Here is a 27,332-nt window from a genome sequence, read left to right as displayed (position 1 = left end):
CAGTCATGTCTTCCAACGCTTCGTATTGGATACCAATCTACCCAGATTCAAACAGAAGTGGCATTAAGGATGTCAAGGCAGATATGACACTTCGCTCAGGTGGCTATGCCTTGAGGCTCTGCTCTGGGAAGCGAAGACGACGATTTCGGTGATGGCAGCCTTGCTTCGAGTCGGAATGATAAATGCATTGATTTTTCCTAAGTCACTTCATCATGTCTTTGATGTCCAACAAGGTTCATTATACTGATTCTATGCAGGCAGCTACTCGAAGCCATTCTCCTTTATTGTCGTGAAAGTCTGATTATTCTCTCTGTGGATATTCTCCTTGAAACCAAGTAAAATGCATCGGGATCGATACGAAAACACGAGAAGGCACCGTGACCAACATCATAGAGCCAACACGGGACATAACCATGGAAGAGACCGCTACGAGAACATCAGGAATGACCACAGAGCCCATCGCAACAAGCACATCAGAGGAACCCATGTGCAAAGTCGCGTCCACGACAGGAGAGGATACTATGAGCAGCCACAATATCAGCTGGACTCGAACTCTCAGCAACAGACTGCAGAATGCTGTACAGAACTCGGCTCCTCGAACATGTCAAGCACTAAACGCATCATTCTGCTGTGCTTTATCTACCTCGGCCTGCTCACGGCGGTCGCCTTCCAAGCCTGCATCCTCACCTACCAGATCAGTGCCGTGACAAAGACAGCGTCCCAAACGGATGACACCACGCCAGAATTCTCACTTTACAAGAACAGTTTGTTTGAAAGCTGCTCGGCCAACACTACGGCCAAGGTTGACTGTGCCCTCATTGAGGTCGACCTCACCAAAGACTCCCTCACATGGCCGTGGGTTGAGGACCACCGCATGGTGAAGCAAGACAACTACTTCATGTCCAGGACCGACTACCAAGTGTGGTCCGACCCGGAAGATGGACCACAAGTTGCGACCAAATACACATGGTGTGAGCTGGCAAGCTGCCTCGAAGGATTCAAGGTCATCCCATCGACCCCGAGGGACAGTGCTTATGGGTTCACGGCGATGAAGGCCTGGTCCTACCTCACCATGACTGCAATTTATGTTCTATGGGACATACGGAAGATACTGGTCCGCCCCGAAAAGTGCAAGGGGACAGGCACCATGAGCTGGCTCGAGTTGATCCTTCCCATCGCCTTTATCGGCTGGTGGTGGTGGGGCCTGGGTACTCTGGCGAGCGACCCAGACGGCGCCGAGCCCGTATCGCTGGACGAATGGATCGTGACGTGGAACCTGGTCGCCTCGTTGGACTTCCATCCCTGGCGCTGCTCTCACCCCGAGTCCAACGTCCGGAAGACCATAAAGTATGTCCTCCATTTTGTGCTGTTTGCCCAGTGGTGCGCTACCATCCATGCTTTCCGATTGCAGGATCGAGAAGTCTTTCAGCGGTACGACTGTCTCCCGTCCGCGATAGACACCGCCCCGGGCGTCTCGTCGTGCTCGGCGGAGGAGTTTTGCTCTAAGACATGGCTGTTCAGCAACCCGGACATGCTCAGTAACGACGACGAGACGGCTCTCAAGTTCTATAGGATACCTGCAATTATGGCCCTTGCCACCTACCCCTTGTCCCTCATCTGGCTCGCATCGAAACATCTCTTGGGGAAGTCGTACTGGACCCCTCAGAAGCTGCGGGAGTGGTTCGGGGAGAGTGGTGTAGATAGGATGTCGTCCATGATTCGACTCGGTTCAGCTCTGCTATTTGGGTACTTTGGAATATGCTACGCCATCCCTATCTTCACATCCCCAAACCTCAGCTTCGACTTCGACGCTCTTGGGGGCCCGGCCACGCTTGCATATGATTTGGGCTGCAGGGCTGTGCATGTCGGTGTTAGTCCGAGGATCTACTACCTCGACGTCGAATATGGGCGTGCTTTGAGGATCGCGAGGATGTGGTTCAATGCATGATTGAATTCTGGGAGGAGGCGTCAGGTAGGGCTGAGAGGTCAAATTGACTCGGTGAAATTGAGTTTCGAAGGGTCAGGGTAAGGTTGGATTGTAGTACACCATGAACGTATATTGATGACAAGGCTTGAACTTTAAAATCGTAGTAGCTAAGCAAAACTTAGTTTAGACCACATAGTTAGTTCAAACAAGAAGATATTGCGGGATTGACATAGTCGCACTGGACAATAGAATATTGTAGTGAGAATAGTGTTGTAACATAATCGATTTTCTCTGGACGGAAGTCAAAAACAACCTCCTAGCCATAAGCTTATATACTTGGTAATCCAGTCAATGAAGCTTCGTGATGTTATGAGACATCGCCTGAAGCCTCCTCAAAGAAGAAAAGAAAAACATTGAGCTCCGGTCACATTTTCTCGCAAATCCGGTCAACGACTTAGAAGCCGGCGTGAAGATCACGGCGGCGGACCTTGTGCGGGGTTGCGGCGCCGGTGAAGAGATTGGTAGCATTCCTGAGGACATTCGCAACACCCGTGATATCAGTAAGGGTGACTTCGACATCCTTCTTGGTCCATCCCAGCTCGGTCGGGAGACGCTCGTTCTCTGTTTTCACATTTGTTAGCAACCATCTTTTCTTGGTATAAAAGGGGACGAGGCGTACCGAAGAAGTAAGTGACGAGGTTCTTCTCGACGGTGGGATCCTGCAGAGTCCCAAAGACGATGAAGGGGGCAGCGACCTCGCCGAGGCTGAACTCCTCAGTCGTAGTCGTGAATGTGTAGTCGGGGTTGTAGGCCCTCGAGGTGACCTGCCGCGCCAGCTTGCTGTTGGCGATCTGCTTGGGCGTGAGGATGTCGGTGGTCCAGTAGGCGGTGGAGGTGTCGAAGATGGATTGGTTGAAGACGTGGTTGTTGCCGAAGAAGGCGTCTGAGCGGCTGTTGGTTGGAGTGTTAGTTGCGAGTCTTATATGCAGGTCCAAGATTGTTGATGTGCATACCTCAAGCTAGCGTCGTGTTCCAAAACATTGTGTCGGTTAAGATTATCACTGTGCAAGGTTAGGAGTTGTGCAATATCTTGAGGTAGTCGACGTGGCTTACAGCGTGAAGAATGTCGCGTTGGGCTCAGGGTTGGCGATAACGGCTTGGTCCCACATTATACCAGCCAGCTCAGCGTTGAAGCTGAGACCGGTACCCAAGGCATGGATCGCATTTTCGCGGGTGATGTTTCTGCCGTCACGGGGTAGAAAGCCGTGGTTCGCCAGAGTATTCATCATCGGGCAGGGACCACGAACTAGGTATGTGGTGTCAGTGTATCATCGTAGGAGAAGGCATTTTTCTCCCCCTGTACTCACAGTCATCGGCCCCGCCTGCTCTCCATTCTCCTTCTGGGAGATCGCCAGCCCCGTTTTGAGGCAAGGCTGAAGCCAAAAGGCAGAGTTGGGCAACCGAGAAAATTGAAAGCTTCATGGTGTTTACAATAGATTTTGCTCTTGATTATGCTAGTCAGAAGAAGAAGGCCCAATGTTTTACAGAGAACAAGATCTTCATCTTTCCACAGCCGGAGCAGGCGCCCTTCTTATATCCAACCTGCGGGATTCTCAACGGCCCTCAGGGGCTGTGTTCCTGTTCCTGGAGCAATCAAGCTAGAGCGCCATCCAGAAAGTGACGGGTCGCACAGATTCTGTGCTGTTCCCATAATAGGGGCAGCATTTTCTCGGCCTTTAGTGATACCTCGCCCCAATCATTATGGACGGCGCGCTCCAGATAGAAGATAGGGCCTTGTTCTCCGCAGCCCATCCCCGTCGACGATGCAGATCGTGACCTGCCCAGGTTGGGATGGCAGGCTGCAAGGCAGGCTGCGCGCAAGGCTCAGAGCCAATGAGAACGAGTGTGATTTTCGCTGACGCGTTGCAAAGGGACTATTCTGGAGGTGCCCACCGTCCGTCCGCAGTGATCGTCTGCAGCCGTTGCTAATCAATAGTAAACGTGTGGAACCGGGACCAATGCAAGGTCCACTGGGCCTTTCCGCGTGTTCGGCATCGAGTGCACTAAGGTGCCCCTTGCCGTATCCACATCTGTGTTTCCACTCCGTATTCGGCAGTGTAGCTGCGGCTCGACCCGTCTGACGAATGGAAGCCCTGATTATACGGTCAACGGCAGCGAGCCGTCCGTGCGAACGCATAATGGCTTGGAGAATAACCAGGATAGTCGCTCTCGGACTCTCTCTCGTATTATCTCGCATGCAAGCCTCCAGTCACAACGAACGCATCTTAAGGAACAGTGTTATATCTCTCTCCCCTCAACTAGTCAGTCAACATGATGCCATAACATACCCACCTAGTGCCGTCTCGTTTGTTGAGAACTGTTTTGTGCGAGTTTGCCCCTGCCCATGTTCGGGGAATTTTCGTCCTAGCTTGCAACCATTCCAGCTGCATTGTGGATCTTGGGAATATGCATATTTATTGCTAGTATCCAGCATTGTCGTCACTTCTTCCACGAACGCCTGACGAGATCGCTTCCTTGGTTGATGGATGCCCTTGTGGTTAACGGGAGTCTCACGAACACCATTAGTCTGTAAGCAACCCATGGGCATCAATGCTTCAATGACGGCATGTCAGCATTCTACACAGTTATGTCGTTCTATTATTTCACGAGCTGATCCTCGACTTTGGCCAACAAGTTCATCATCGCGGCTTGCCGGATCCGTGGCTTAGCTTGGCGATAAGATCGTCTGACTCGTCTGGACTGGCAGATCTCTGACCTGGACATTCATCCTCTTGATACAGGGGTCACCTATCTGGGACAGCCGGAGTGGACTCTGTTCACGTCGTTTAAATGACCCTTCCCTCATCGTTGAAGGACGAACGGCGCTCGCTACGGACAGCCAAAGAAGTCCGCATCCGAAATATCGAGCTACCCAGATCTTGCCGGGATATTCGTGGTGGTTTCGACCGTATTCGTGGGTTACTAGGCCACCAGGAGGTGAATGCTATACATCGGCACGATCAATGCTCGGGTGACATCCAGTCGTCTCTGGATGGGGCAGTGATTCTGGTCCGCTTCGATCCCGTCGAAACGCGTCGCCGTGGCGAAGCATTGAGTCTCGCCGATACCGTTCGTTTGTATGAGCCAGTACCAGCAATGAGAATCTCTGCAAGCTGATTCCATACTCACTTGTTGACCGTGGACCTTGTCTAAAACGAATATGTCATCGTCCTGACACTGAACCATTTGATCCCTTCTGAGGGCTTGATAATTCCCTACCCTCCGTAATACAGCTCACGGCGGGCCAGAGCCTTGTTTTGATGGCAGGATCAAGCAGAGGCTAGTAGAAACTGGAACAGGGCGTGACCAGGGCTTTCAGCTTCCGGCAGAGCCGATCGATGACAGGGAGTGAGCGGATGTTATCTCGCACGGTCTGATTATAGGTCAGTCTAGCCATCTTCTATATGGGATGGATCATGTTGTTTATAACTTCATGCAACAGCTGAATCGACTCCAGTGGGTCTTTATGGCCCCTGACGCGACAACGAACTGTCCCCATGAGCACGGAGCGCAAGACATAGTGTTGCCTTCCCACGCAGGATGACAGGTTGGCTCCCGCGATTTGTTGGTCTATAGCAACGTCATTTTGTGGCGAATGTCCTTCGCCGCGCCTTCCGAAGTGTCCTGTATTGCTTATCGATGTTGGGATATGGTCAAACCTGATCAGCCTGATTCTGAAGTGATCAACCAACGAGGCCCCGAACTCTATGCCATATAATCTGCCAGTGGGACCACCCGCCCTTGTTACCCGTTGGCTGCGCCAGAACCCTCTCGTCCACTTCGATCCAGTCGATACCGTCTGCCAATCACCTTCTCGATTTCTCACAGTAGTCTGAAAATGGTTGGTCGCGTAGGATATCTTTTACTGCGATGGCAGGGTTTCGGAATCTGGTGGGGTGTCCTGAGCGTCAGGGAATAGCTATACTCGCTGGGTCGAAGATCAGCTATCTCAACTGGTCGAATTGGAGATGGTATACCCTCGCTGTGTGTCTCCCATCTTGAAATTGTCGTGCCATTGTTCCCTCCCGCGGTACTGCGAATTCAGAGTTGCTTGTTTCTCGGTAGCTTCTCTCTTGTGATATTTGAACAACGAGATGCCGCTTTCGTATCTCTTCGATGTCCGCAGTCTCTCTGGCTTCTCTGACGAGTCCGGCCGGCTACGTCCTCTTTTTCCTGCGCCATACGCCTCTCGATGGGGCTGGGACAATCCGTCTGGCAGATGTCCATGCAAGCTATCTAAGAAGTCTTTTGGCGAGTCGTTTTGAAGTAGTTCAAAGATGTCCTCAGGTATTCGTGACTCGGAGTCCGTGTTTTCTCGCGCTTGGCTGATGACTGGTAAGGATGCATACGCCGCACGAGACGGCCGTTCACGCTGCGTGCGGTCCATCGCAGCTGGTCGTCGTTCGAGCGGGTGGTTTGGGTCGAAGCATCTGCGTCTTGGACTGAGAAATTGCCATATGGGAGTTAGGACAGTAAATATGACGGCGACGGCGAGACTTGGGAGGAATTTGACATACAGTACTACTGCTGCGAGTGTAGGTGGGCCCTTGCAACCTGGTCCCTGGTAACCTTCGCTAGCATGCTAGTCTCCACAATTTGGCAGATCGATCTGCAGTAGTATTTGCGGCCCGTGCCGCCTGAAACTTCCAGCGTTGAGATGCGTGGGACAATCTCCTGACTGATGATGGCCTGACCGGTATGATAGTCTTCTAAAGGACAGTTGCATGAAATGCATCATATTAGAGCACGCCATCGTTCCTAGATTTATCACGACTTATCTCCCGTACCTATGTCCTCAGACACATTCGTACCTGCGCCACATCTAGGATGTTGCGTGATCTCCAGCACCCGTTGCTCAGCACCAGGGACCCGACACCAGGGCCCATGCACGCAGTTGACAACAACCAGCTTCCAGTCTTTGACAAGAGTTTTCTTTCCGCTCCTGCATCAAAAGTAGGAGCTTTCAAGGAACTTCACAATTCAATCCTTGAGAATTGGTTGAAGGTCACCTCGAGCAGCCAGCTCGTATCAGGCTTGGAGCAAATACAATCGAGACAAGAACGAACATGCTTTCTCTCAGTACTGACAATCTGACTGTGGTAACTCCCATCGTATCCCCTTTTCTCTGAGTATTGAACTTGTTTCCATCCGACTGACAGACCAGGCTGCAGAATGTGCTTGTCATGACGTTAAAGACATATTTATTTACCCGGGGAAAAACTGGCAACGTCAAGTTGACAAAAGTTCTGCACTGGAACGTCTGTCCTACTGTAACACCTAAGCGTTCTACTGCCGACACTTCCTCCTTGTTAACCCAAGAGTTCTGCGAGGAATGCCGATTGTCATCATCGACACTGCGGCTCTGCCGAAGCACCGGCACGGCGAAGCCTAGTACCCAAACTAGGCCCTGACACTCGATCACGAAAGGGGAGCTGGAAGCCAACGGCTCATGTGGACAAAACTGATGGACTGACTCGCACTAGGAGCTGGGTGCATTGTTTAGGCGCCGCAAGCTGCTTGACCCCACAGCGTAGACGAACAGCCATGATGACGAATTCGCACCGAGAAAGCTGAAACGAAAATCTTATCCATTTGCCTCTGCCACAATTCTCTTTTCACGCTCTTCAACCTTGTCAAGGTCACGATTTTATTGGCAGGTATCGACGATGTCGGCAACACCGCTCGAGCAACTGGAATCGGCATGGACAACAGTAGTGGCGGGAGGGTCAAGCTGGCTCGGGTATCGCTACGAGATGGAGTCATGGCGAATTGGACATATTTCCCCGGGGCTAAGGGGGCATGACAGTCTACGAGAACATTTTGCTAGCATCAGATTACTTCATATCACAATTTATCACATGGCATATTCCAGTCAGAAAGAGGTCAGACCGGGGTTTCTATTCTGCTACATAGTATAGTAAGGTCAACTCGCCGATCTGATCGAAATTTAATTCAATGACGACGTCTTGGACGTCGTCGGTGGTCTACACGAGCCCGCCTCTGGGGACTTGGTCGTGCAGATCTATATCATAGATCTGGGTAAGGAGTCGTCAGACTGTGTGTGGACTCACCCTCTTTATCCTAGCTTTTCGTGTCCTAGCCCTAGCTGATCGCCTGCGGCGCCGTAGAGCCTTGCACTTTGACCACGACATTTGAGGAGGTATAGTCCGCTCAAAGTAGTCTCCTAGGTCAACCGTTGCTTCTGCGAAGCACTCGGGACATTCAGGGAACTGGAGGACCTCGAAACTAGTCACGTCCCAGATATTAGGGTCAGCCCTTAGCTGCTCCGCCACCCGCTCGAGGGCCTTGGTCCGGATCTCCTGGAGCCTCTCAACCGTTTGAAAGATCAGGTGGTGTCTGACGCATCTCAAGACACTTCTGGACTTCTTGGTATACCATTGATTTATGTCTACGCGAACCCACTGCGCATGGATTTGATCATGCCAGTACTTGCTAAGCTGAGCGAGCAAGCTGTAGGCTTCCAAGGTGGCGCCGTAATCTTGATTCAAGTTGAAAAGCGTCTCTATTCCCAGGACCGTCTCCATGCCACATTTTTTGCAGTGGTCTGTAAAGCTTGGTTGCTTGCAGGCACTCCGCATGCAAAATCGTCCTTCCCCATCAGAGCAGTCTGGGGGCCAACGGGGGTCAGTTTCGACTAACTGGCTCTCGCGGGACATTGCGTCGAGGCTATGCCTGGCGTAACGATCGATGCTAGGGTCGTAATTATCTTGCTCATTCATCCTTTGGGCCCAAATAACCTCAATTCTTTGGTCATGGTCTGTCTCCGTACCCTCGTAGACAACTTCGTGCGACATAGGGTTGGTTTCTGGGTCCATAACGGCATACTTAACACGCAACTCCTCGCGAATCAAGTACTTCTTGGACAAGTCCCAAGGAAGCAGACGATGCTCGTACCTTATTTGACGACTCACCTCTGGGTCATCTCCCAACATGCGAAGCACAAATTGCGGGGTCAATGGCCCTGGACGCTGGAGGTTCAACTGTTGATTCTTATAATCTAAGATATCAAAGTGTTCCCTCCAAAGCTTATGCAGCGCCTTGTTATGAACAAGAGGGCAGAGGCCTCGGCGGGCAGTATAGACATAATAGAAATCATTCAACTGATTTTCAATATAATTAGAACACTTGAACCAAGCGTGGTCTGTTGTGTTGCACTCGAAGCAGGCCTGTAGGCGTCCATCATCCGTGTTGGGACACGGGCAGGCCTTAAGTGGGTGATCACCGCCGCAGTTGGGACAGAGCTTGGATCGGTGCGCAGAACGGTGCCTCGATCGCCTCGTTGGCAACCTTCCAGGGCAGATCTGCGGCTCGTCAATGTCTGCTTCACTGGGTTCAGGAGATGAATTAAATTTCTCCATATCACTACATCCGCCCCTCAAGTTAGGCACATAGGCTTGGAGTTTGGGCGTCTCTGTCTTCAGGTCAGCCATTCTGGTCCCCAAATCAGCCACGTCGGTGTTCAGGGCAATTTTCTTATCCTCGAGTGCCTCATTAGCGGCGGCATCCTGCGCCTGCTGACGCAGCATACGGGCCGGTAAAGATTGTTGGCACAGAACTACAGGCTCCCCAGTGTGGCTTTGGCACAGCTGTGAGTCCTGTGAGCGAAGACCGTCTGCTCGGTGCGGCGAGGCGTCGATCTGCTGTGGACTGTGTCTCGTAGACTTTTGCTGAACAGCCCTGTGGGCCGCAGCTCCCCGCGAAAGCGCATAGCCGCCAGACACTTGTGTGTTCTGTTGCGGCTGCGCAAGACTCATTTGGTCCACGCTCAGGGAAAGTTGTCCAGTATGTGGATCAACAAGGGTGAAACTGCCTAACCCCTGAAGGGCTGGCAGGTTCTCAAAGTTCATCGCGGTGCTGAGCTGCGGAACGCCTGGCGGCTCTGGTGAGCCCAGGGAAGCTTGTTCATTGTGTAGACTTGGAGGCTCGTGACCACCAAGGCTTTGTTGGACTTGTACGTCCTCGTGGCTCGCTGAGGCCGCAGCCCGCAGTGTGCCAGATAAATTGCCGCGTGCCGCGACTGTGTTATATGACCGGAGCAATGGGCGCTCCGGAAATGGGTCATCTGTGTGTCTTTGTGACATCTTGACTTCGTAAAACGAAAAGAAAATGAAGAAGAAAGCTCAAAATTCCAAAAGCCAGGAAGTGGTGGGTTTGTATCTGTCCCTGGCGCGTTGGGGTGGGGCAAGGGGCAGGGGGGGCTTTGCAGGGAGCAACGCGCTAAAGGCACTGTGAGCTCCAGACTGTCAGGGGTACCTGCAGTTTACTTGGCCGCCCTACATTGATTGTTTGCCTAGGTACCCTGGAGCTTGGGCTCATATGGAGCCCCGCCGGATCTGAGACTCTGCTTCACCCCATGAACTACACTTATTTTGTGAGTGATCAGTAATCCTCGTGCCGTTTGTATTTGAGAAATTGATGACAGCCATGTCAGTACAGGAGGAATTCCACGACCATTTTTAGTTCAGCGCACACCAAGGTGCATCGTGGGGTGAATCCACGTACCTGCATTAGCGTTCAGTGCAACGGGGCCCGCTTGGCCAACTTCATACATCATCGACCTCACTCCGCCACGAAATACCATGACAAGTTGGTGCGGTCCACCCAAGCACCGCGCATCTTTCTGTCTTGATGGTCAGGTACATGTAGAACTGTATCACGGGGTCCATTTATTCAAGTCTACTTTACGCCGCCATCCTCGAATCCTTGTAGCCACAATTCCTGAGAGAGCGGGAGGATTATCCACCTCAAAGTATCAAGAATCCACGCGTTACCCCAAGGACCTTTACCAACTGAGGCGCAACACTCCACGGAGCCTGATAAGTTTGGCGAGCCTTGAAGGGGAGACAACATCACAAGAGAAATCAAAGACGATCAGGTCGACCTGTCAAAGGAAATTCTCGAAGATGAGGGAACTGAGAACGACGATGAAAAGCCAATGTCTACTTAGCTTTTGTTATCCGAGCGGACACGCTCAGAGCTAGAGAGGAAAAGTGGCATTACGCCCCATTATTTAGTTTTTTCCTTAAATTGCTCTCGAGTTCTGCATTCCTCAATGCATGTAGGGGACTCATTGTCCATACATTAGGAGTCATTACTTTCTCTTTTAAGTCTGGATGACTGAGATCTTTCTGACGCTCTTCGCTTGTCAACAATGTCCCGAAGTGTTTGAAACAGCACTTTAGCCTGTCTGCCACCTTGCTAATGTGGAAGATTGTCCATGAGCAAGAGGTGTAGTGAGGCTGTAATGATGACCACGTACGCTCTCTTCTGGCAGGTTTGAACGGAAGAGGAATGAGCAAAGGGGAAGATTCAAATACTTCATCTGCAACAATTCCTATCATACCGAGTCTCATCAATACAAAGAGATAGCTTTCTCCTGTTTCATATATTGTTGTAAATAATACTACAACATATTTATTTATTTAATAAACATGTAAAATAATTATTTTATAAATAGACTACTTTATACATTTTATCAAAATGTTATAATTACAATTTTATAAACAGTCCGCTCCGAGGAAGGTCTTTTTCCATAAAGCAACATAGACACGCATACTGAAAGAAGATCAGGTATTGATGACCATGGACAGAAACATGGAAAGACAGGGTCTTCAAAACATATCCATGGAAATTACATGCATTTCTAAATAGATAGAACGAGTTCATGTCTCATCGAAAAAACAATCTAAAGCATGGCCGGAAAGTAATGTGCTAATCAAATCAGAGCAATGCCATGCTTCACTCTGCAGTGGCAGAATACCACAATGAGGCACCCGAAAATCGCAGATATTCACAAAAGTTACTTTTTTACAATGTCCTACAGTAGCTGATAACCATGGTTTGATGCTGTGGTTGCATTAGTTCACTGTCAATTATGCAGAGGTCGTGCTCTCGTTGCATATAGCCCGCATAAAAAGCTAGTTTTCGTTCAGATATTTCGTTGAAAATATCAACAATCTCTTTGTTCAAAGGCCCTTCATGACTGTGTAGAGAAGTGTCATGGCGAGACGTATCTACGTATTTTGGGACAAGGGGCATACACATCTACGAGCATATTTCAATGACTTCAGATCAGTTCATGTCACGGAAGATTCGTGTGAAGCCATGATTATCAGAAGACAATTGTATTGAGGTGTGCGTAAATTGACATACTACAGATCCAACAAATCCGCCTCGCGGATTTGCAAACTAGTAGAACAAAGTGATCAGTCGAGCTGTGGCGCGCCTTGCGGGTGATGAGAATTGTGTGCACCACGTCCCAGTTGAATCGCTACGCCGGCGTCCGCTCGACGTAGTTGGCCTTGCCGCCCATGACCTCCAGGAAGCAGTCCGGGCATTCGGGGAAGGACAGAACCTTGACAGTGGCCTGATCTTGTATTGAAGCACCGGACCTCAGCTTCTCGATCATCCGGTTGAGGGTGTTGAGGCGAATCTGGTTGAGATCTTCAACCTTGAACTCTTTGGCGGGGTGCTTCTTGCACCTCAGGATGCTCCACGGCTTGTTTCCAGATATGTCATCCGTAAAAACACGGTCCCATTGGCCGTGTATCAGATTGTGCCAGTGGATGCTGATTTGTCTCAGTGGCTCAAGATCGGACTCAGTGGCATTGCAGTGTTCTTTTAGGTATGTGAAAGTTTGCTGCCCGTCGGGCCTCCCCATGCCACAGCTGTTGCAGTGTTCCAGGCAGCTCTCAATCTTGCAGTCAGAAACCATGCATAATCTGCGCAGGAATTGAGGACAGTCTTGAGGCCAGTGGGCACCGCGTTCATTGCATTCCTGACACACTCCATCTAGAGACTCGATGCAGACATTGTGTTCGTCGGCGCCCATGATCCTCGTGTCCTTGGGGTGTACTCCGCAGTGCCACGGGCAATCCCCAACCGGTTGGTGTTTATTCTTATCTTCCAAGAAAAGTATGCAGGTCCGACAGGGCCGCGTGCATTTCCAGTATGGGTGACCAGGTCTCTCAGAGCACCAGCAGAGGTAGCGGCATCTGCCGTTAAGCCATTCCTTCAAGTGGTCGCCGTGGTTCATTCGCTCACCACACTGTGTGCAGGGTGAGAGGCACTCCTTGCAGGAATGGCCGACAAGACTGCAATTATTGCAGGGTCGGGGGTCTGTACCTGCCGCGTGATGCAGAAGCCTCCGACCTCCTGATGACAGGGACTTGGTGCCGGAAGGGGTTTTCGGCTGCATTAACTTGATTATGTCGTCAGTCTTAGTCATTGTGCCCTGGTAAACGACGTTTTCTGACATCGGGTTGGTGTTTGGATCCAGAACGACGCGCTTGAGGCGCTCTTCAACGTTTGTCAAGTCGGCCGTAGAAAGGTGCCAGGGAAGCTTGCGGCCCTGGTCCAGCTGCATTTTGATTTCGGTGCTACGAGATCCGTTCTTCCACATGCGCACCGTGAACTGTGGAGTCCATGGACCAGGCCGCTGCAGAGTCAAAGCCCGAGTCTTCCGATCACCGGACTGAAAATGGCATTGCCAGACGTGGTGTGCTTCCATGTTGTGCACAATGGGGCAGAGACCTTGTCGATCTGCAATGACGCTGTGGAACACCCTGTGCTGGTTGTACTTGTATTTCCTGCACCGGAACCACGCATGGTCTGTCGTGTTACACATGAAACAGGCCTGTAGTCTTCCATCCTCTGTATTGGGGTAAGGACAGTACTTTAAAGGATGGTCTTTGCCGCAGTTGGGACAGGGTTGTGGTGGTGGGGAGGGCTTTCCCTGGCTGCCCTGCCCCTTGCGCTTATCTATGCCATCGCGGCGGGGGGCCGGCGAGGATTCTGGGTGCGATGGGGTTCTCGAGTATGGTTCTGCTCGGTTATTTTTGTTCCTCCTCGATGACCGCTGGGGCCCAGGTACTTGCATGTGTTGGCGTTGTGGCTGGGCCGTATGGCTTGCGTTTCTCTGCATGTTGAAGTGCTGTGCGAAATGGCCACTACCTGCGATGGTGATGTCTAGAATGTACGAGGCTTGGTCAGTATTGCCTTAACCCGCATTGAAATCCTGGTATGCAAAGATGGCTAGGTTTGTGACACTTACTGCTTGGGTCGGCCTGTATGGCCTGCGTCGTGAGGTCTCGCATCTCATCACTGACATTGCCTTGTTGCGCCGGGGCCTGATGTTGGCCGCGCCGGTGTTTTCGAGACATCTCGCCGCAGGATCCTTGACGGCTGTTTGCGTTTGTCGTTTTTGCTTCTCGTGACCTGGCAAGTGTGGTGAGGATGTTAATGTTGATGGTGAAGTTCTGGTTGGCGGACGGAAATGGGATTTGACAAGTCCAAGGTCAAGACGCAGCTAGAGCAGAAGACAGTCCCTGGCGTATGGGTGCTGTAGGGGTCACTCTAGAACAACAAATCAGTTATTATTGGACTTCTAGGCTTCCGACGGATGTTGTGGACTGCAGTCGAGCCCTACGGCGTTGGTAAACGTGAACGATAGTGAACGTGTCTCCGGGGTTCAATGGTCACAAACGGACTTTGTAGTTTAATTTGAGCATGTGAAGACCACAAGAACAGCGCTCAATCAATGAACGATCTCGAGTCACAGTACTGGCAAGTGAAATGTGATGGGTGCAAAGAAAAGAAGAGTAAGACGATGTTTGGCTTCTGAGCTGGTCCTTCAATTCGGAGGGGTTGGCCAGGGGGTTGGAATCAGATTATCTCAATGATCTCAAGGTTGCCAAGTCGAGGACTAGGGCGAGCCCTAATGACGGGAGGCTCTCCCAGGAACCTGCTGAGCAGATGTGTCTGATCATCTCCCAGGATCTCTCCTGATCTGTCTGAGTCATTATCAAAGTAATTCTCATAGTAGACGCCAATTCGACGGTAAACCTTGTTGCCACTTTGAAGCAGGCTTCTGAGAGCAACTGGTTCAAGAACGATGCCGTGCGGGATCTTACGAAGCTGTGCAAGATCCTTGGCTTGTAGCCCTTGGAGTCGTGGAATGACCTGCAGGCAGAAATTGCTCGCTCGAGCTCGACGGTTGCTGTTTCGTGTCTTCGCATCGAAGACGGTACGAGCCATCATCAGGCGATCCAGCCGGAAGACAGGGCCTTTCAGAGTTAATGAGCCTCCGCTTAATGCTCCGTAAGGTGCTTCGGGACTCCTTAGGGAAATGCTGATCTTCAAGACTCTGAGTTCGAGTTCCCAAGTCGCAACGTGTATCTTATTTAGTAGACTGTCATCAATGTGGAGGATTGATGTTTTCACTGCACCCCGATGGCTTGCCCACGACCATGAAGGGGCGACGTAAGGCGATGATTGAGAACACTGTCCTTGGGTTATGCTCTTTATGCACTTGGGTGTCCATAAAAGCTGAAGAGTCAGAAGCGTGGAAGTGGTGTCAAGTTCTTCCCTGTATCTGTGGGGAAATAATGCGCCCATGGCAACAGGCTCGTCCATGAGACCAGCCGCATAATTTGCCCGGTCACTCTGCCCTAAAGGTCCAGCTGAGGGTAATGATATGGAGTGTAAGATAGGCGATGGAGGTCTCAGTCTCGGAAGATTGGCTAGATCTTGTCCCGATACTGGTTCTGGGCAACGAAAGTCTTCATCGCCACGCTCAAGCCTCAGCCTAGAGCCCGTAAGAATACCAGTACTCCATCCCATGTGGCTCTGGCAAAGAATTGAAGCAATGCCCGAAATTGCCGATAGTCGATCCTGCTCATTTGACAGGGTCCGGGCTGTGTAGTTCTCAATCAGAGTGCTCCAGAGCTTCAAGTTTCTCCAGACTTTGTCATTAGAGCCGTTAGGCTGGTACCAAATTCCCTTGCGAAAATCTCTCAAGGAGTCCCGCAGATGAGTATGGTGTTGTGGCCCATAGGATTTCGTCTGACACGACCATCTGACTATGCGAGAGCCGAAAGAGACCAAACGACGCGAAAGCAGTCCTTCTTGCAGAGTCCACGCTCGCGAGTCGATAGCCTCCATCCGGCTTCTTCGAGTGACAAGTTTCAGCCGGCCAGGCTTTTCCAGTACCCCGAGATCGACTGGGAAGTAGAACGGGCCAAGTATGTCGTCTTCGCTGGTATGCAATTCTGGTTTGTCACGTAGAAATCCCTCGCCGCACGATTTCGCCGTGGCTGCCGATATCGTGATGCAAGAGTTGCCATAATAATGCGCCATATTGGCGATCTCCTTGGCCAACTCGTCCTCATCGTCCTGCACAAGGCACAAGCTGTCCACCCAAAGGAGCCTGATTCGGAGTTCACTGGTCAAGTTTACGGCATCTTGAATGGTTTTTGGGAGCAGGCTGACTGGGACACCGGCCTCCATGTCGACCTGGTTTGCCAATGTAGTTTTGAAAGCCTGGTCTTGGCCCCAACAATAGGAGAGCGCAACGTACGGCTCAGTATCACCGTTCTCAATACCGAATGCACGTATGACCTTCACACTGGTATTTCCGTCAGGCAATTTCTCAATTAGAAGAAAACGATGCGGCCTGACGGCACTTGCCACAGACTGGCAATTTTCGTGGTGTGCCTTGCAATTTTGTAACCGCCGCTGAATTTGTCCTATCACATGATTTGACGATGTGTGTCCGTCGATCATCCTAGCCAAGGCATGGTTCGCGCTCGGGTCATCTATATTATTGTGGTCCAGTCAGCGATGCTGATGAAAAGCCTTGACAGGAGAACGAAACCATAGGAGCGAAGGTCAAGCAGGATCCGCATACCCCAGTCAGACATGACTTCGAATTTACCTGCAATCCATGTATAAGAGTCTGTCTCAACCTTGACTGTGCATCCAATTATGTCGTAGCTGTCTCTGCCATGGTAGCCAATGCTTGTCGGCGGCGAGTCGTCGTCGGCGATAACGATAACAGGGGTTCTCTCAAGATGCACACCCTCAAGTTCGAGGGTGATGGTCGTTCGTTTCATCTGTTGGGATGGAGTGCCGGATGAATCTAGTTGGGCCCAAAGCCAGATGAAAAATGGACAGCCAGAGGAAGCTGCTTCCATCACAGCATGTGGGCTGTGTCTCAAAGGCAATCGCCATTTTGTCGTCTGGGCCGCACTAAACAGTCTGCATCCCTCGGCGGTGAACACCTCCTGTTGGCAATGATGGCAGCTGTGCCTGATGGTGTCCTTGATTGCATCCATCTGTGTATCAGACATCGCATGGGATCGGATCCAGAAGGACGAAGACGGCGTTGACAGATCTTCTGCCTCAGGCTTTAGCTATGGAAACAGCGATGAATGCCTCATGATTATGCGGGGGTCGCTGACGTCTGCGCAAAAGACCGCAGCCAAACTGCAGGTCGTCACCTCTCTGGTAAATTTGAGCGAATGGGCTGCAGGTATGAGATACTAATGCGATTGGATTTGTAATTGGCTACTGACGCTAGGTCCCAAAGTCCTTCAGTACTTGGAGGCTGAAAGTACCCGAATGTTGAGGTGCGGGAGAGAGAAATTCCCAACCTCATTTATACAGCAGTGCCTCCCAGTATTTGATTGACATGGTGCCAAACTGATGTTCTGCTCTAGTGTAGTGGTGTGTCGGCAAATGGGAAGGATGTCTGGGAACCAGGTCCAGAAAGAAACAGCAAAGGGAGAAGCTTACGTCTATAACATCTATTAGGCACGAGGCCCTCATTTCTTGAGCCATACGCTCTCTTGCTAGGTCCAATCCATTAACGCCAATGAGGAGAGATGTCGAGACACACTCGAAGACTTTCATAGCGCGGGCTGGAGAAGATCATCATACCTATTGTTCGCAAATTTCTCCACGGCGTTCCTTGGCATGACAGGTACAGGAATCAACGCGGGCCAATTTGCAGTCGGTTCCAGATCTCTCTTGTATTCTTTGGAACAAATCGGTGAGCCCCCCCCCCCCCAAATTCTTGATGAGACCTCTCCCGCAGCAGCTCTTTCGTAGTGACGCCGGGGATCGATCAACTGCTTGCTTTTCCAGTTGCAAGCCGTACAGAGATACGGAGTCCAAAAATGAATGTAGGCAAGTGCTGGTAGGTTTGGGATTTTGTTCACGAGCACTTACACATTGAACGGGCCTGCACGGAGACGGCGGCTGCAAGCATGGGTCAAAATTGGGCATTGATTCCCAATCGGACCAGATCCCCATCGTGCGACTGGAAGCATGTAACTGTCAAGTCAAAGTAGGCAAGAACATTTTCATACGCAGCATAATTCTCTCATCTATTGCTTGAACTAGAGCTCAAATAACTAATAGATTTGGCAATGCTATGCTTCTATCTATACCACATTAGAGATTACTAATTCATATATTAAATTGTTGGTCTTTCATATGATTCGCTTCGAGGCTCTCATTATTAGAAGCACTTTGTGACACATTCTTCCTTAGCTCTGACCCCTCAAGAGACTGGTCACTCTGGGGGTCATCCAGAGCAGATCACCAAACCGCCAGCGTCGTGATCTCCTCTTGGTTCCGTCCTTCACCATCCATGACTCGAGCCCAGACGGGTGCTTTTCCAACAACCACTGATATCGAACTAACATTTCGTCCGCAAGTTAAGCCCACCCCTCGCCCACCTCGCAACGAGACAGAGAACGAATCCGACCAGTAAGGAGCAAGCTGCCCATAACTGTGGCCCCAAAAATGAGCCAGGACCTGAGCTTCGTATAGCCCCTCCAACTGGAGGCCCAGTCATGGACGCGACACTGATAATGGCAAAAGCCATGCCCATTCTTGTCCCGACCTTGTCCAGTCGGTCCGTGATGCTGGCAATGGTGGTCGGTATCAAGCACTGGAACGCCCCAGAAGTCGCCCCATAGACCGCAGTGAAGGCATAGTACCCGCCGATACTGTGAACAGCCAGCCAGCAGAACGAGACAATGACCCAGACGAACACGACGGGCATCAGCACGTTGAGCGGGCCGAAGCGGTCCGAGAACAGGGGCACGATGACGCGGAAGGGCAGCCCGGCGCCGTTGAGGACCATGACGAGCACGGAGGCGGCCGAGTACGACATGGCGAGGTCCTCGACGGCGAAGGACGCGATGTAGTAGAAGGTGTAGTAGTTGGCCCACATGATGAGCCACCAGCCCGAGAGGAAGGCGTCGAACACGGGCTCCCGGAACGCGGCCCAGTCGATGAGCGGCCCGGATTTGCGCGGCGGCAGGCGTGGACGCATGAAGCCTAGGCAGACGGCCAGCGCCGTCAGGTTGATGAAGGCCAGAACGCGCGAGGTCCAGCCGAAGCCCAGCTTGGGGATCAGCTGCCGGACCACCAGCGGGTAGATGATCCCACCGACCGAGTTGCCCGTCGTGACGAGCCCCATGGCCAGCCCGCGTCTCTTGTCAAAATACTTTGCGAGGTCAGCTTCTAGATCTAGAAGGAGGCGTTTCCCTCTTCAAGAGAGTCCGGGTTTGTCAACTCACGGTAGTCACAAGGGCCAGCGAAGGCGTAAAGAAAATACCGCCGCCAATGCCAGTGAGCACACCTTGCGTCAGCATGAGCTGCCAGTATGTCTTTGAGATGCTCATGAGGAACATGCCGAGGACTTGGAGAACGGCGCCGACGAAGAAGGTCGGCACAAAGAAGCCGGCGTCGAGGAGCCGGCCTGAAAAGACTCCGCTGACCATTGTCAGCCAGATCTGTAGGGAGCCGATCCAGGAGATAGTCGAGGGCGGCGTGTCGGGCATTGTCTGCTCATAGTACGTCTGAAAGCTCCCAAAGGAGTTGAGGTAACCCCATGTTACGAATATGGCGACCCTAGACGCAGCATATCAGTATCTTGAATGTCTGCATTTCAAAGTTTTCATCTAGCAGTGTGCAATAGCATACCATCCCTGCGTTCAAGGTCAGCAATTTGGGGTCACAATTCATTGGGCACAACTCAGGCACAACTCGAGCAGAACATCAGGCAAATTGTCTTCAATTCAGAGCTGCCTTGGTATCTTAAATTCCTAGGTATTGATAATTTGATTGTAAGACGTACACAAGCCACCTGGGTCCAGGCCTTGGCACCGCCATCGGGAGGAGGCGGTGGTTCAGGCCAGCCTCGCGTCGTGATACGCGAGGCGATGGTGGACAGGACATTGCTCGCCGTCCTCCTCAGGTCCTCTGAAGCACGGGCGGTCCTCTGCCTCCTCACGGACGGAGGAGCGGTCGAGTCTACATCGTCGTCGTCGTGGGAACCCTGCGTTGTGGCGTCGTGGTCGTCATAACCCACGGGGTACATACCAGGATCATTGTCTTGCAGCACACCGGCGTTGGGCCCGGCTGGGCCCCAGTGCTTTTCGTCGTGGTGGAACATGTCTGACAAGGTTAACTTGGAAGAAAGGTCTGCATGTAGGTTGTGCTGTGGTGGTATAGATAACCACTCTGGTCTGCCGTCTTTCTGTGCCTATGCCAATCCCAGGCGCAGGCATCGTGCGATACTTAAGGCGGTGCAAAAGTGGCTCTGAGGTTCACTCTCGACCTCGAAGGGCGCAAAATTCAGACCGGAGCTCCGTCGTCGGTGGGGCGGCCCACATGTCGCCGGTCCCGGACTGGTTGGGCGAGATAGCTCGGCCCCTGATGTGCCGGTACTGGGCTCCGGGAGACCGACAGCCGGGCCGGGCTGCGGTCCGTTCACCAGATTGTGACGCTGGACGGTTCGTGTTGGGCATCGTTCGGCAGAATTTTCAGTCATGTCCTGGGTGATCGGGCAGGTTATCTCTCAAAGAGGAGCATTACGGCGAACAGCACATGAGCGACTCGAGGCAGTGGCGGTGGCAGTGATCATGATGTTGGGAATCCTGTCGACCTCGATCAACTTGACTGGTGATCTGCCATGTGAAAGGCAGACAGACCCATTGTTTTTTTCAATGATGGTGGTTGGGCTGTCAGGCTGCAAAGACCCCCTGAAAGAGTTAGTGTCCTGGCCTGGCCTGAGCAGATGGGTGGAAAAAATACTTATGCTGTCTTATACACCACCAGGCCGCTGCCAGTCTTGTGGCGGGAGCGAGAGGCCAAGGCGGGAATCAATGGCTGGTTCTGGCTGACTAGTATGTGGACTATTGAGGCCAAGATGCAGGACGCAAGATGCAAGATGCTCGAGCCATCATCCATTTGCTTTTGAACTGTGTGTCTGTTTGTTTGTTTGTTTATTTGTCTGTCTGTCCTCCAGCCGCGGTGGTCTGTTTGTCTGGTAGTTAGTCTGAGAATGAATTTTGTCTGAACCTTCAGGTTCAACCAACCTTGTGTATATCAGGCTGACCGGTGTAATATCAATAGGTGGTAATCCCCTTTCATTACCCAGGGATTCATTGCAGAGTTGCATCGCAGATCAGGCTGAGCAGGAACCACGCCAGCTGCGACTGCTGAATATAGTGACTGGACACCCTCCTAGCGCTCCTTTCAAGGTTGTTTGCTGCCCTGGTGGGATTCCCCTGGTTAGGCCTAGCGCCATGTGGGGTGGACATCAACTCCAACCTTGGTACTGAACGTCTTCTCTTCCCTGGCCGGCCTCGTAACCCTTCGGCCACTCCTCAATCCAACCTCATCACACATGACATGACCCTGACCACATATTACTGCCAGCTCGTGACTGTCCGATTGTCTGATCCGCTGATCTCACCTGCTTTTCCAGATCTCGCTACCGGGAAGAGCAGTGACTGGGGTCGATCAGACGGCTGCTTTTTCTTGACTGCTACGCCGGCTTCTCGAAGATCGGTCCTCGCTTCTAGCCTGGCCGCATCAGATCCTGGCCCATCCCCAGGTCCACGACGGTCATTCTCCCTCGAACGCCCCTATCAACACCTCCATGGGACTAGCGAGCATCATCAGACTGAGACTGCAGAGTCTGAGAGCCCAGGGAAGAGAAGCGAGAGCCACGCGGGTATCGTGATGCCATCGGGTCCCCCGTAATGGCCTTGTCTTACCTGGCCAGCTGGCCCACCACAACGACGACTTACAAGCCACAGCGTTCACTAATTCTGGTCTGGATGCGCCTCCTTGGTTGCTTTTGCATGCCCGGCAAGCAGCTGTCAACTTGTTGACGGCCACTTGGACTCTAGCTGAGCGAACACCCAAGCCGTTCGTTCATCTGCGCAGCGCGTTTCCCGGGGTTTCCGATTAATCTATCTGGATCATCGGGATCCCAACTCGTGACGGCTTAAGACTCCCCTATGAACCGGGTTACTGCGTCGACCGTTATCGCCCGCCGTGCTACTCGGACCGCTGAGTGTCCTATGCTCGCTCCTCACCAATAACACCGGAACTTGTCGAAACACACCGACACGCGGCAAGCCTTGCAGCAGTCCTGCACTAGGCCGGCGGCAGCAAGCTCTCTCTCTCCCAGTCTTGGTGGCGCCCTTTGCCCCTGCGGCGCCATATGCAAGGCGGCAGAGAGTATGCACGCCTTCCACCATTCTGAGTCAACAATATGCGATTCTCCCTTAGTCTGTGGTAAGAGGCGTGCTGGTCATGATGTCTTTTTCTGCGGAACAGACCTCACGTCCTTGCCTGCGCTCGTCTTGGCTGATCTGGGTTGAGACACCATCCCATTCCCTGTCATTTCAGTTGACTTATGGCCCGCCCGATGCTACCTCACTCTGCCACGGCTCACATGGGACATGGACAAACTTTGTGGCAGCAAGGCTAGGGATAAGCACCGGCACGCCTTCTTTTCCCTTGCCGTCTCGAATATGTCAACTATGCTTTTCATCATCACTGTGTTGTTATATGCTCGAGGACAGTGTCTCGTGTGGCAGCACCGTTTCGGCTGATCTGCTGCGTGATTACAAGCCATCAGTTGGCTTTGGTGTCGTGGTCCTATAGCCCGTGTCACCGCATGGGACGAGCACTGCTGGGAGCCTGGCCGCATAACTCTCTTCTCGTCTACTTGCTTGTCCACGCAGAGTAATTTCTTAATCAACATCTCCTTCCACGGTAGTACCGCTTGTCTGGTCTGCTTCTTTGTCAGACCTCAGGTCGGGCCACTCCACCCGTTCGGTCGTCCGTTCGCTCGACCACGGCTGGCGTTCGCTGCATGACGGCCTTTAATATCAAGCTCTGATCTGAGTCGTCCACGCTCCAAGGCTTGCAACCTGTGTGTTTACGAGGCTTTTTAGTTCCTCGACCGCCGCCGCCACGCCAAATGAGCATCCGGAAGTGGCTCGTCTTGTTATTCGATCCCAGAGCTTGCCCTGTGCAACCCAATTGTGACAGCCCTTTCAAAGGCTAATTCTTGCTACTCGAGGACGACCGCCGGCCCACATCTGAGTAGAGCTCCTGTGCTCCTCCGCCCTCCCGAGGCTTAACCGTCCTGTTTGCTGCTGGCCCACTTTTGAAAATCACCATGGACGCAATCACACAAACATTCCCGGAGCTGTTGGCTAGGGATCTGGCAAGATCGCAGGATGTTTTCCGCACAAGGAGCTTGACCGCAGGGGCGCCGGCGACGTCCCTGACCTTGGAATGTCAGCCACCTCAGGTCCCGCAGCGCAATCCCGGTCGTGATGTTACAAGTACGTTGCACCGCGCAACTTCAGAGACCACCTTGTACTCTCCAAGAGAGTACGCTAGGGCCAGGGCCGAGAACGCCAGAAGACGACAAGAAAGACAGCAGGACGAGTGGCCTCTTAGAGGACCCGGGCCCCGATACAGCTCACTTCCAAGCCATCGGCAGGATCATATGTTCGTCGTCGAGGAGATCCGCATGAAGCAAGATAACACCAAGGACGTTACGAGGTTGTTCCTCAACGGCCTCGATGAGGACTGGGTCAGTGATTCGTCCGCAGACATCGAGGTTGGGACGTCGTCGCCATCAGTCCGAACCCGAAAGCAGTCCGTTACTACTGCGGCCACGTCGGTGGAAATCCGTTCGGTGCTTGGAGGAGCAGCAGAAGTATGCCTATCACCGACAAGCAGCCTGAGCAAGGGAGCCGCACGAGTTTCAGGGAAAAGCGGCAGGAGCTGGGTGGACCTGGATCCTGACATGTTGAAGACTTCGGGAGATTTGGACGAGGGCGCTGCATCTGGCGAAGCTGCTGAGTATTCAGACGGACCTCAAGCCCGGTCAGCAGCACAGGCGAACGAGAGGGGCCATACGGAACAGCTTTCTCATCTTAATGTTCCCAGAAGGAGATCGTCTCTCAGCCATCAAGTCACCACGGTTGTGATCGGAGAGGCTGCACATGTTCGCGTAGGCTGTGCCCCGCCCAAGCTCGACCTGGAGCCTGCCTCGAAACCACCAACACCACCCTCACCTCGCAAGTCGTCTCCTCCTCCCCCTCCATCGTACCAAAATCAGCACGACTGGGACACCAATGAGGCTGTCTCGTGCTCAATCGCTCCTACTAGCCGCCATCGACCAATTTACGAGCCTCAGTACGCCCTCACAGCGACGTCGAGCTATCAGTTGCGACCTCCTTCGCCGCTTCCTGACGAAGCTGCCGACGACGCGTTGGATGCGAATCAGCACTCGCAACAGCATCCAAACTTGCTTCACAAGCTTCGCAAGACACGAAGCCATTCGAGGATGCCCATCATCACTCAAGTTCAGTCCTGGCTGGACTCGAGTGCCGCCACCGCTCATCCTACCACGCCAACACACTTCACCAACTCACCTACAAGCACGGCACCAATCGGCAGTGTTCGCGTTGCTGCTGAAGTTCTCGAGAATCTGCGGATTAGCGTCGGCAATTTCCCCGACACAATGCTTCGAACGTCCTCTCTGACCGTGCAGACGATTCGTAGCTATTCGCGTAAACTCCGCCGCGGTGGAACCAGCAGTGGGGACCGTGGCTTCAGCCGTGACAGCGACGACTACGCGTTAACAGCTTTTGATGCACCCACCATGGATTCTGTACCTGGCTCTTTAGAGCGCAAGTCATCTTTTGGCAATCTCAAGTTCAAGAAGCTCTCTCTACGTGGCAAAAAGCTTCATCTCTCATCTCGCCAAGGATCTTCTCATACCTCGCCCTTCCTGAAGGAGGATGATGACTTCTGGCCGCCCGTGGACCACCACAACATCTCGATGCGGTCCAACACTCCTCCCTCTCGTAAGTCCTCCGATGTGAGTGCTTGCGTTGGTGCGCTCCGCAGCATCTTTCCCAACGGGACCGACTACCTCCTCGACGGCCTGTACGCCCACCTCATCGCCTACAACTACATAAATTCTCTCTGTGGCGCCATGCCTCATCTCCTAAGCAGCCCAGGCCACCCTGGTCTCCGTTCCCGGCCCTCAATGACCTTTCCCCCAGGCGTCACTAGTCGTGCGGACCTGGCGCTCCAGGACCGGGATGACGTGACCATCCGCGAGCTCCAGGACGACGTCGCCACCACCGCGTCGACCGCTGTGGTTCCCAAGAAGGCAGCCTCGCTCCTTGGCCTGGGTGCGACGCACATGGGCAAGCCAGTCAGGCCACGCCCCGGCACCCTAGCCGGCCGCAAGGACAAGCAGCGCAAGACCACGCCGCCTGCAGCGTCCTTCTCAGCATCGCTCGAGTCCGATTCCGCAATGCGCGACCTCCGCGACGCCATCGCCAGCAACATCAAGCGTCTGGTAGAGACGGTCAAGCAATGCTCGCCCACCACCGCTAGCAGAGACAGCGATGAAGACAGCGAGGACGCTGCCATCTTGGGCCAGAACGGCAGGGAGCTGGAGCCAGTTCTGCTGCGCGCGCTTTGCGAAGTTGTGCGCTGCTATGAAGAGCTATCTTAATTGCACTTACTACATCTCCTTGTGTCAAGTGCGGCCTTGTGGTTCGCCCTTGGCCGCTGCGACAGCCTGTACCACCACCATCATCATGGAAGCCGCTTCTCCGAAGGCGACACGAGCATATGACTTTCTTTCACGGCGGCTGTGATTCGGGAGGCTTTCTGTACCACCACGCTACGATGTTTATTCTGTGTTGTTTTCTTCGCGCGACACACTCACTCTGCTACGAGCCACACGTCTCGGTTTGGCCCTGGCTTTCAATTCCATCCCAACATCAGTCGTTCGCAGTTCATCCTCGCTTTCTTCGGCGGGTGGTGGATCGAACACCCAGGTCTCAACGACAGGCGCTCGACAGTAAACTCTCGTTGTGGCTGGCCCGCCTGCGCGGTGCGATCATGGATCCGTCGATCCTACATGTCATCGATCTCCTCACCACTCGCCTGGTAAGAAGCTTTCCACCGGGGAGATGCAATCCGACGAAATGGCAATGCTTGGATGGGATTGCCAGAAGTTCAAATCCGTCAACACTGCACAACTCAGCACCATTCTGCATTTTGATTCCAGATTCCTTCGGTCTCTTTTGTTCTTCTACGCATCTTCGGCCCTGGTTCCGACCATCACGTACACAGCATATTTAATTACACCTCGCACGCACATTTCCGCCTTGCACGCACACCAGAGACCGATTCAACAAACTATTATTATTTTATTCTTAGATCTTTTCGACCGCGGGTCACAGCATCTCTTACTGAATTGTGTACCAAGTACAAGGAAGCCGCCGTCTACTGTTCAACTAATGACTCTCGTTTATGCACCGTGGGCTTTGGTCTCACGGATGATAATGCTTTTGGTGGTGGGCTTGGTTCCCTTCAGAGTGCTCGGTCCTACTGCAAAAAGGAGCCATGGGGATTGATGGCATCTTGGACACTCGGGAGAGGCGGGAGGCTTGTGACTTGCGAGCTTCAGAGAGATGAGAGACGAAGGAGTTTGGTGGTAGGAGAGCTTCGGACTCTTGCGAGGCTGCTGTTGATGAGCGGCCATCCTGGGGAAGGAATGTTGATACTCCCTTGTGTCTGTCGAAAGGCGAGGCACCCAGTTAGAGAAACTCGTCGTCCGGAGGAACATTCCAGCCTTCAAGAGCCACGTACTCAATTACGGGGAAGGGTAACACTTGGGATACAAAATAGGGAGAAACGCAAGGTTGGTGGTGGTCGGATGGAACGGACGGTGGATCATCTGGTAAAGCTGCAACGTTTGCGAAGGATCGTACACATATTCATATCCCTCCATCTCCTATCCTTTTTTTCTCCCTTTCCCTGAGCTCAGGCTGTCGGGGTGCCTCGCCGAGGACCTGTAGGTTTCGACTTTTTTCTTTCACCTTGCGATTGCGTGGCAGATCTGCAAGGGGTGGAAGACGGGAAGAATGGCGATGGAAATTGAGAACGCCTTTTCCTTTCTCAGCTGGTGGGCATGTCTTTGTCTTGATAGATACCACAGAAAGCCAACCAGAATTCGAAGGCTCCGGCGAGGCACGTTTTGATGTCCAGATGCATTTGATCGGCCTCGGATTATAACCTTCTTGGGCCTCTTTGGAGCTCGCGATGTGCTTGTGGTTCGTGTACGTATGTGCTGGCAGCCTCTCGCCTTGTTCTGGCTGCCGTGTTGGCTTCAGCCTTGCTGCCAGCC

General features: G+C 52.6%; 9 protein-coding genes across 9 annotated transcripts; 2 read left to right on the top strand and 7 right to left on the bottom strand.

Annotated features, from left to right (window-relative positions):
* Positions 1-340: 340 nt before the first annotated feature.
* Positions 341-1,948, top strand: J7T55_012049 (uncharacterized protein; the record flags this gene model as incomplete). The annotated part of the gene is made up of 1 exon (XM_053136899.1): positions 341-1,948. The coding sequence occupies one exon, from the start codon at positions 341-343 to the stop codon at positions 1,946-1,948; it is 1,608 nt and encodes a 535-aa protein (XP_052999854.1).
* A 433-nt stretch (positions 1,949-2,381) lies between these two features.
* J7T55_012048 (Chloroperoxidase) lies at positions 2,382-3,409 on the bottom strand (the record flags this gene model as incomplete). Its single annotated transcript, XM_053136898.1, has 5 exons — positions 2,382-2,548; positions 2,607-2,878; positions 2,941-2,988; positions 3,041-3,233; positions 3,295-3,409. The coding sequence occupies 5 exons, from the start codon at positions 3,407-3,409 to the stop codon at positions 2,382-2,384; spliced, it is 795 nt and encodes a 264-aa protein (XP_052999853.1).
* Positions 3,410-4,909: 1,500 nt separating this feature from the next.
* J7T55_012047 (uncharacterized protein) lies at positions 4,910-5,173 on the bottom strand (the record flags this gene model as incomplete). The annotated part of the gene is made up of 1 exon (XM_053136897.1): positions 4,910-5,173. The coding sequence occupies one exon, from the start codon at positions 5,171-5,173 to the stop codon at positions 4,910-4,912; it is 264 nt and encodes an 87-aa protein (XP_052999852.1).
* Positions 5,174-5,936: 763 nt separating this feature from the next.
* Positions 5,937-6,374, bottom strand: J7T55_012046 (uncharacterized protein; the record flags this gene model as incomplete). The annotated part of the gene is made up of 1 exon (XM_053136896.1): positions 5,937-6,374. One exon carries the CDS (start codon positions 6,372-6,374, stop codon positions 5,937-5,939), a length of 438 nt encoding a protein of 145 aa, XP_052999851.1.
* A 1,260-nt stretch (positions 6,375-7,634) lies between these two features.
* On the bottom strand, positions 7,635-10,089 carry J7T55_012045 (uncharacterized protein; the record flags this gene model as incomplete). Its single annotated transcript, XM_053136895.1, has 2 exons — positions 7,635-7,733; positions 8,059-10,089. The coding sequence occupies 2 exons, from the start codon at positions 10,087-10,089 to the stop codon at positions 7,635-7,637; spliced, it is 2,130 nt and encodes a 709-aa protein (XP_052999850.1).
* A 2,189-nt stretch (positions 10,090-12,278) lies between these two features.
* Positions 12,279-14,169, bottom strand: J7T55_012044 (uncharacterized protein; the record flags this gene model as incomplete). The annotated part of the gene is made up of 2 exons (XM_053136894.1): positions 12,279-13,975; positions 14,061-14,169. The coding sequence occupies 2 exons, from the start codon at positions 14,167-14,169 to the stop codon at positions 12,279-12,281; spliced, it is 1,806 nt and encodes a 601-aa protein (XP_052999849.1).
* Positions 14,170-14,671: 502 nt separating this feature from the next.
* On the bottom strand, positions 14,672-16,899 carry J7T55_012043 (uncharacterized protein; the record flags this gene model as incomplete). The annotated part of the gene is made up of 2 exons (XM_053136892.1): positions 14,672-16,602; positions 16,722-16,899. The coding sequence occupies 2 exons, from the start codon at positions 16,897-16,899 to the stop codon at positions 14,672-14,674; spliced, it is 2,109 nt and encodes a 702-aa protein (XP_052999848.1).
* Positions 16,900-18,488: 1,589 nt separating this feature from the next.
* On the bottom strand, positions 18,489-20,255 carry J7T55_012042 (uncharacterized protein; the record flags this gene model as incomplete). The annotated part of the gene is made up of 4 exons (XM_053136891.1): positions 18,489-19,304; positions 19,378-19,711; positions 19,784-19,788; positions 19,938-20,255. The coding sequence occupies 4 exons, from the start codon at positions 20,253-20,255 to the stop codon at positions 18,489-18,491; spliced, it is 1,473 nt and encodes a 490-aa protein (XP_052999847.1).
* Positions 20,256-23,282: 3,027 nt separating this feature from the next.
* On the top strand, positions 23,283-25,649 carry J7T55_012041 (uncharacterized protein; the record flags this gene model as incomplete). The annotated part of the gene is made up of 1 exon (XM_053136890.1): positions 23,283-25,649. The coding sequence occupies one exon, from the start codon at positions 23,283-23,285 to the stop codon at positions 25,647-25,649; it is 2,367 nt and encodes a 788-aa protein (XP_052999846.1).
* Between the last annotated feature and the right edge of the window lie 1,683 nt (positions 25,650-27,332).

This window comes from Diaporthe amygdali (assembly GCF_026229845.1).
Source record: "Diaporthe amygdali strain CAA958 chromosome Unknown NODE_2_length_3802984_cov_64_841326, whole genome shotgun sequence".
NCBI classification, from domain to species: domain Eukaryota; kingdom Fungi; phylum Ascomycota; class Sordariomycetes; order Diaporthales; family Diaporthaceae; genus Diaporthe; species Diaporthe amygdali.
This window is presented reverse-complemented; position numbering and strand designations above follow the sequence as displayed.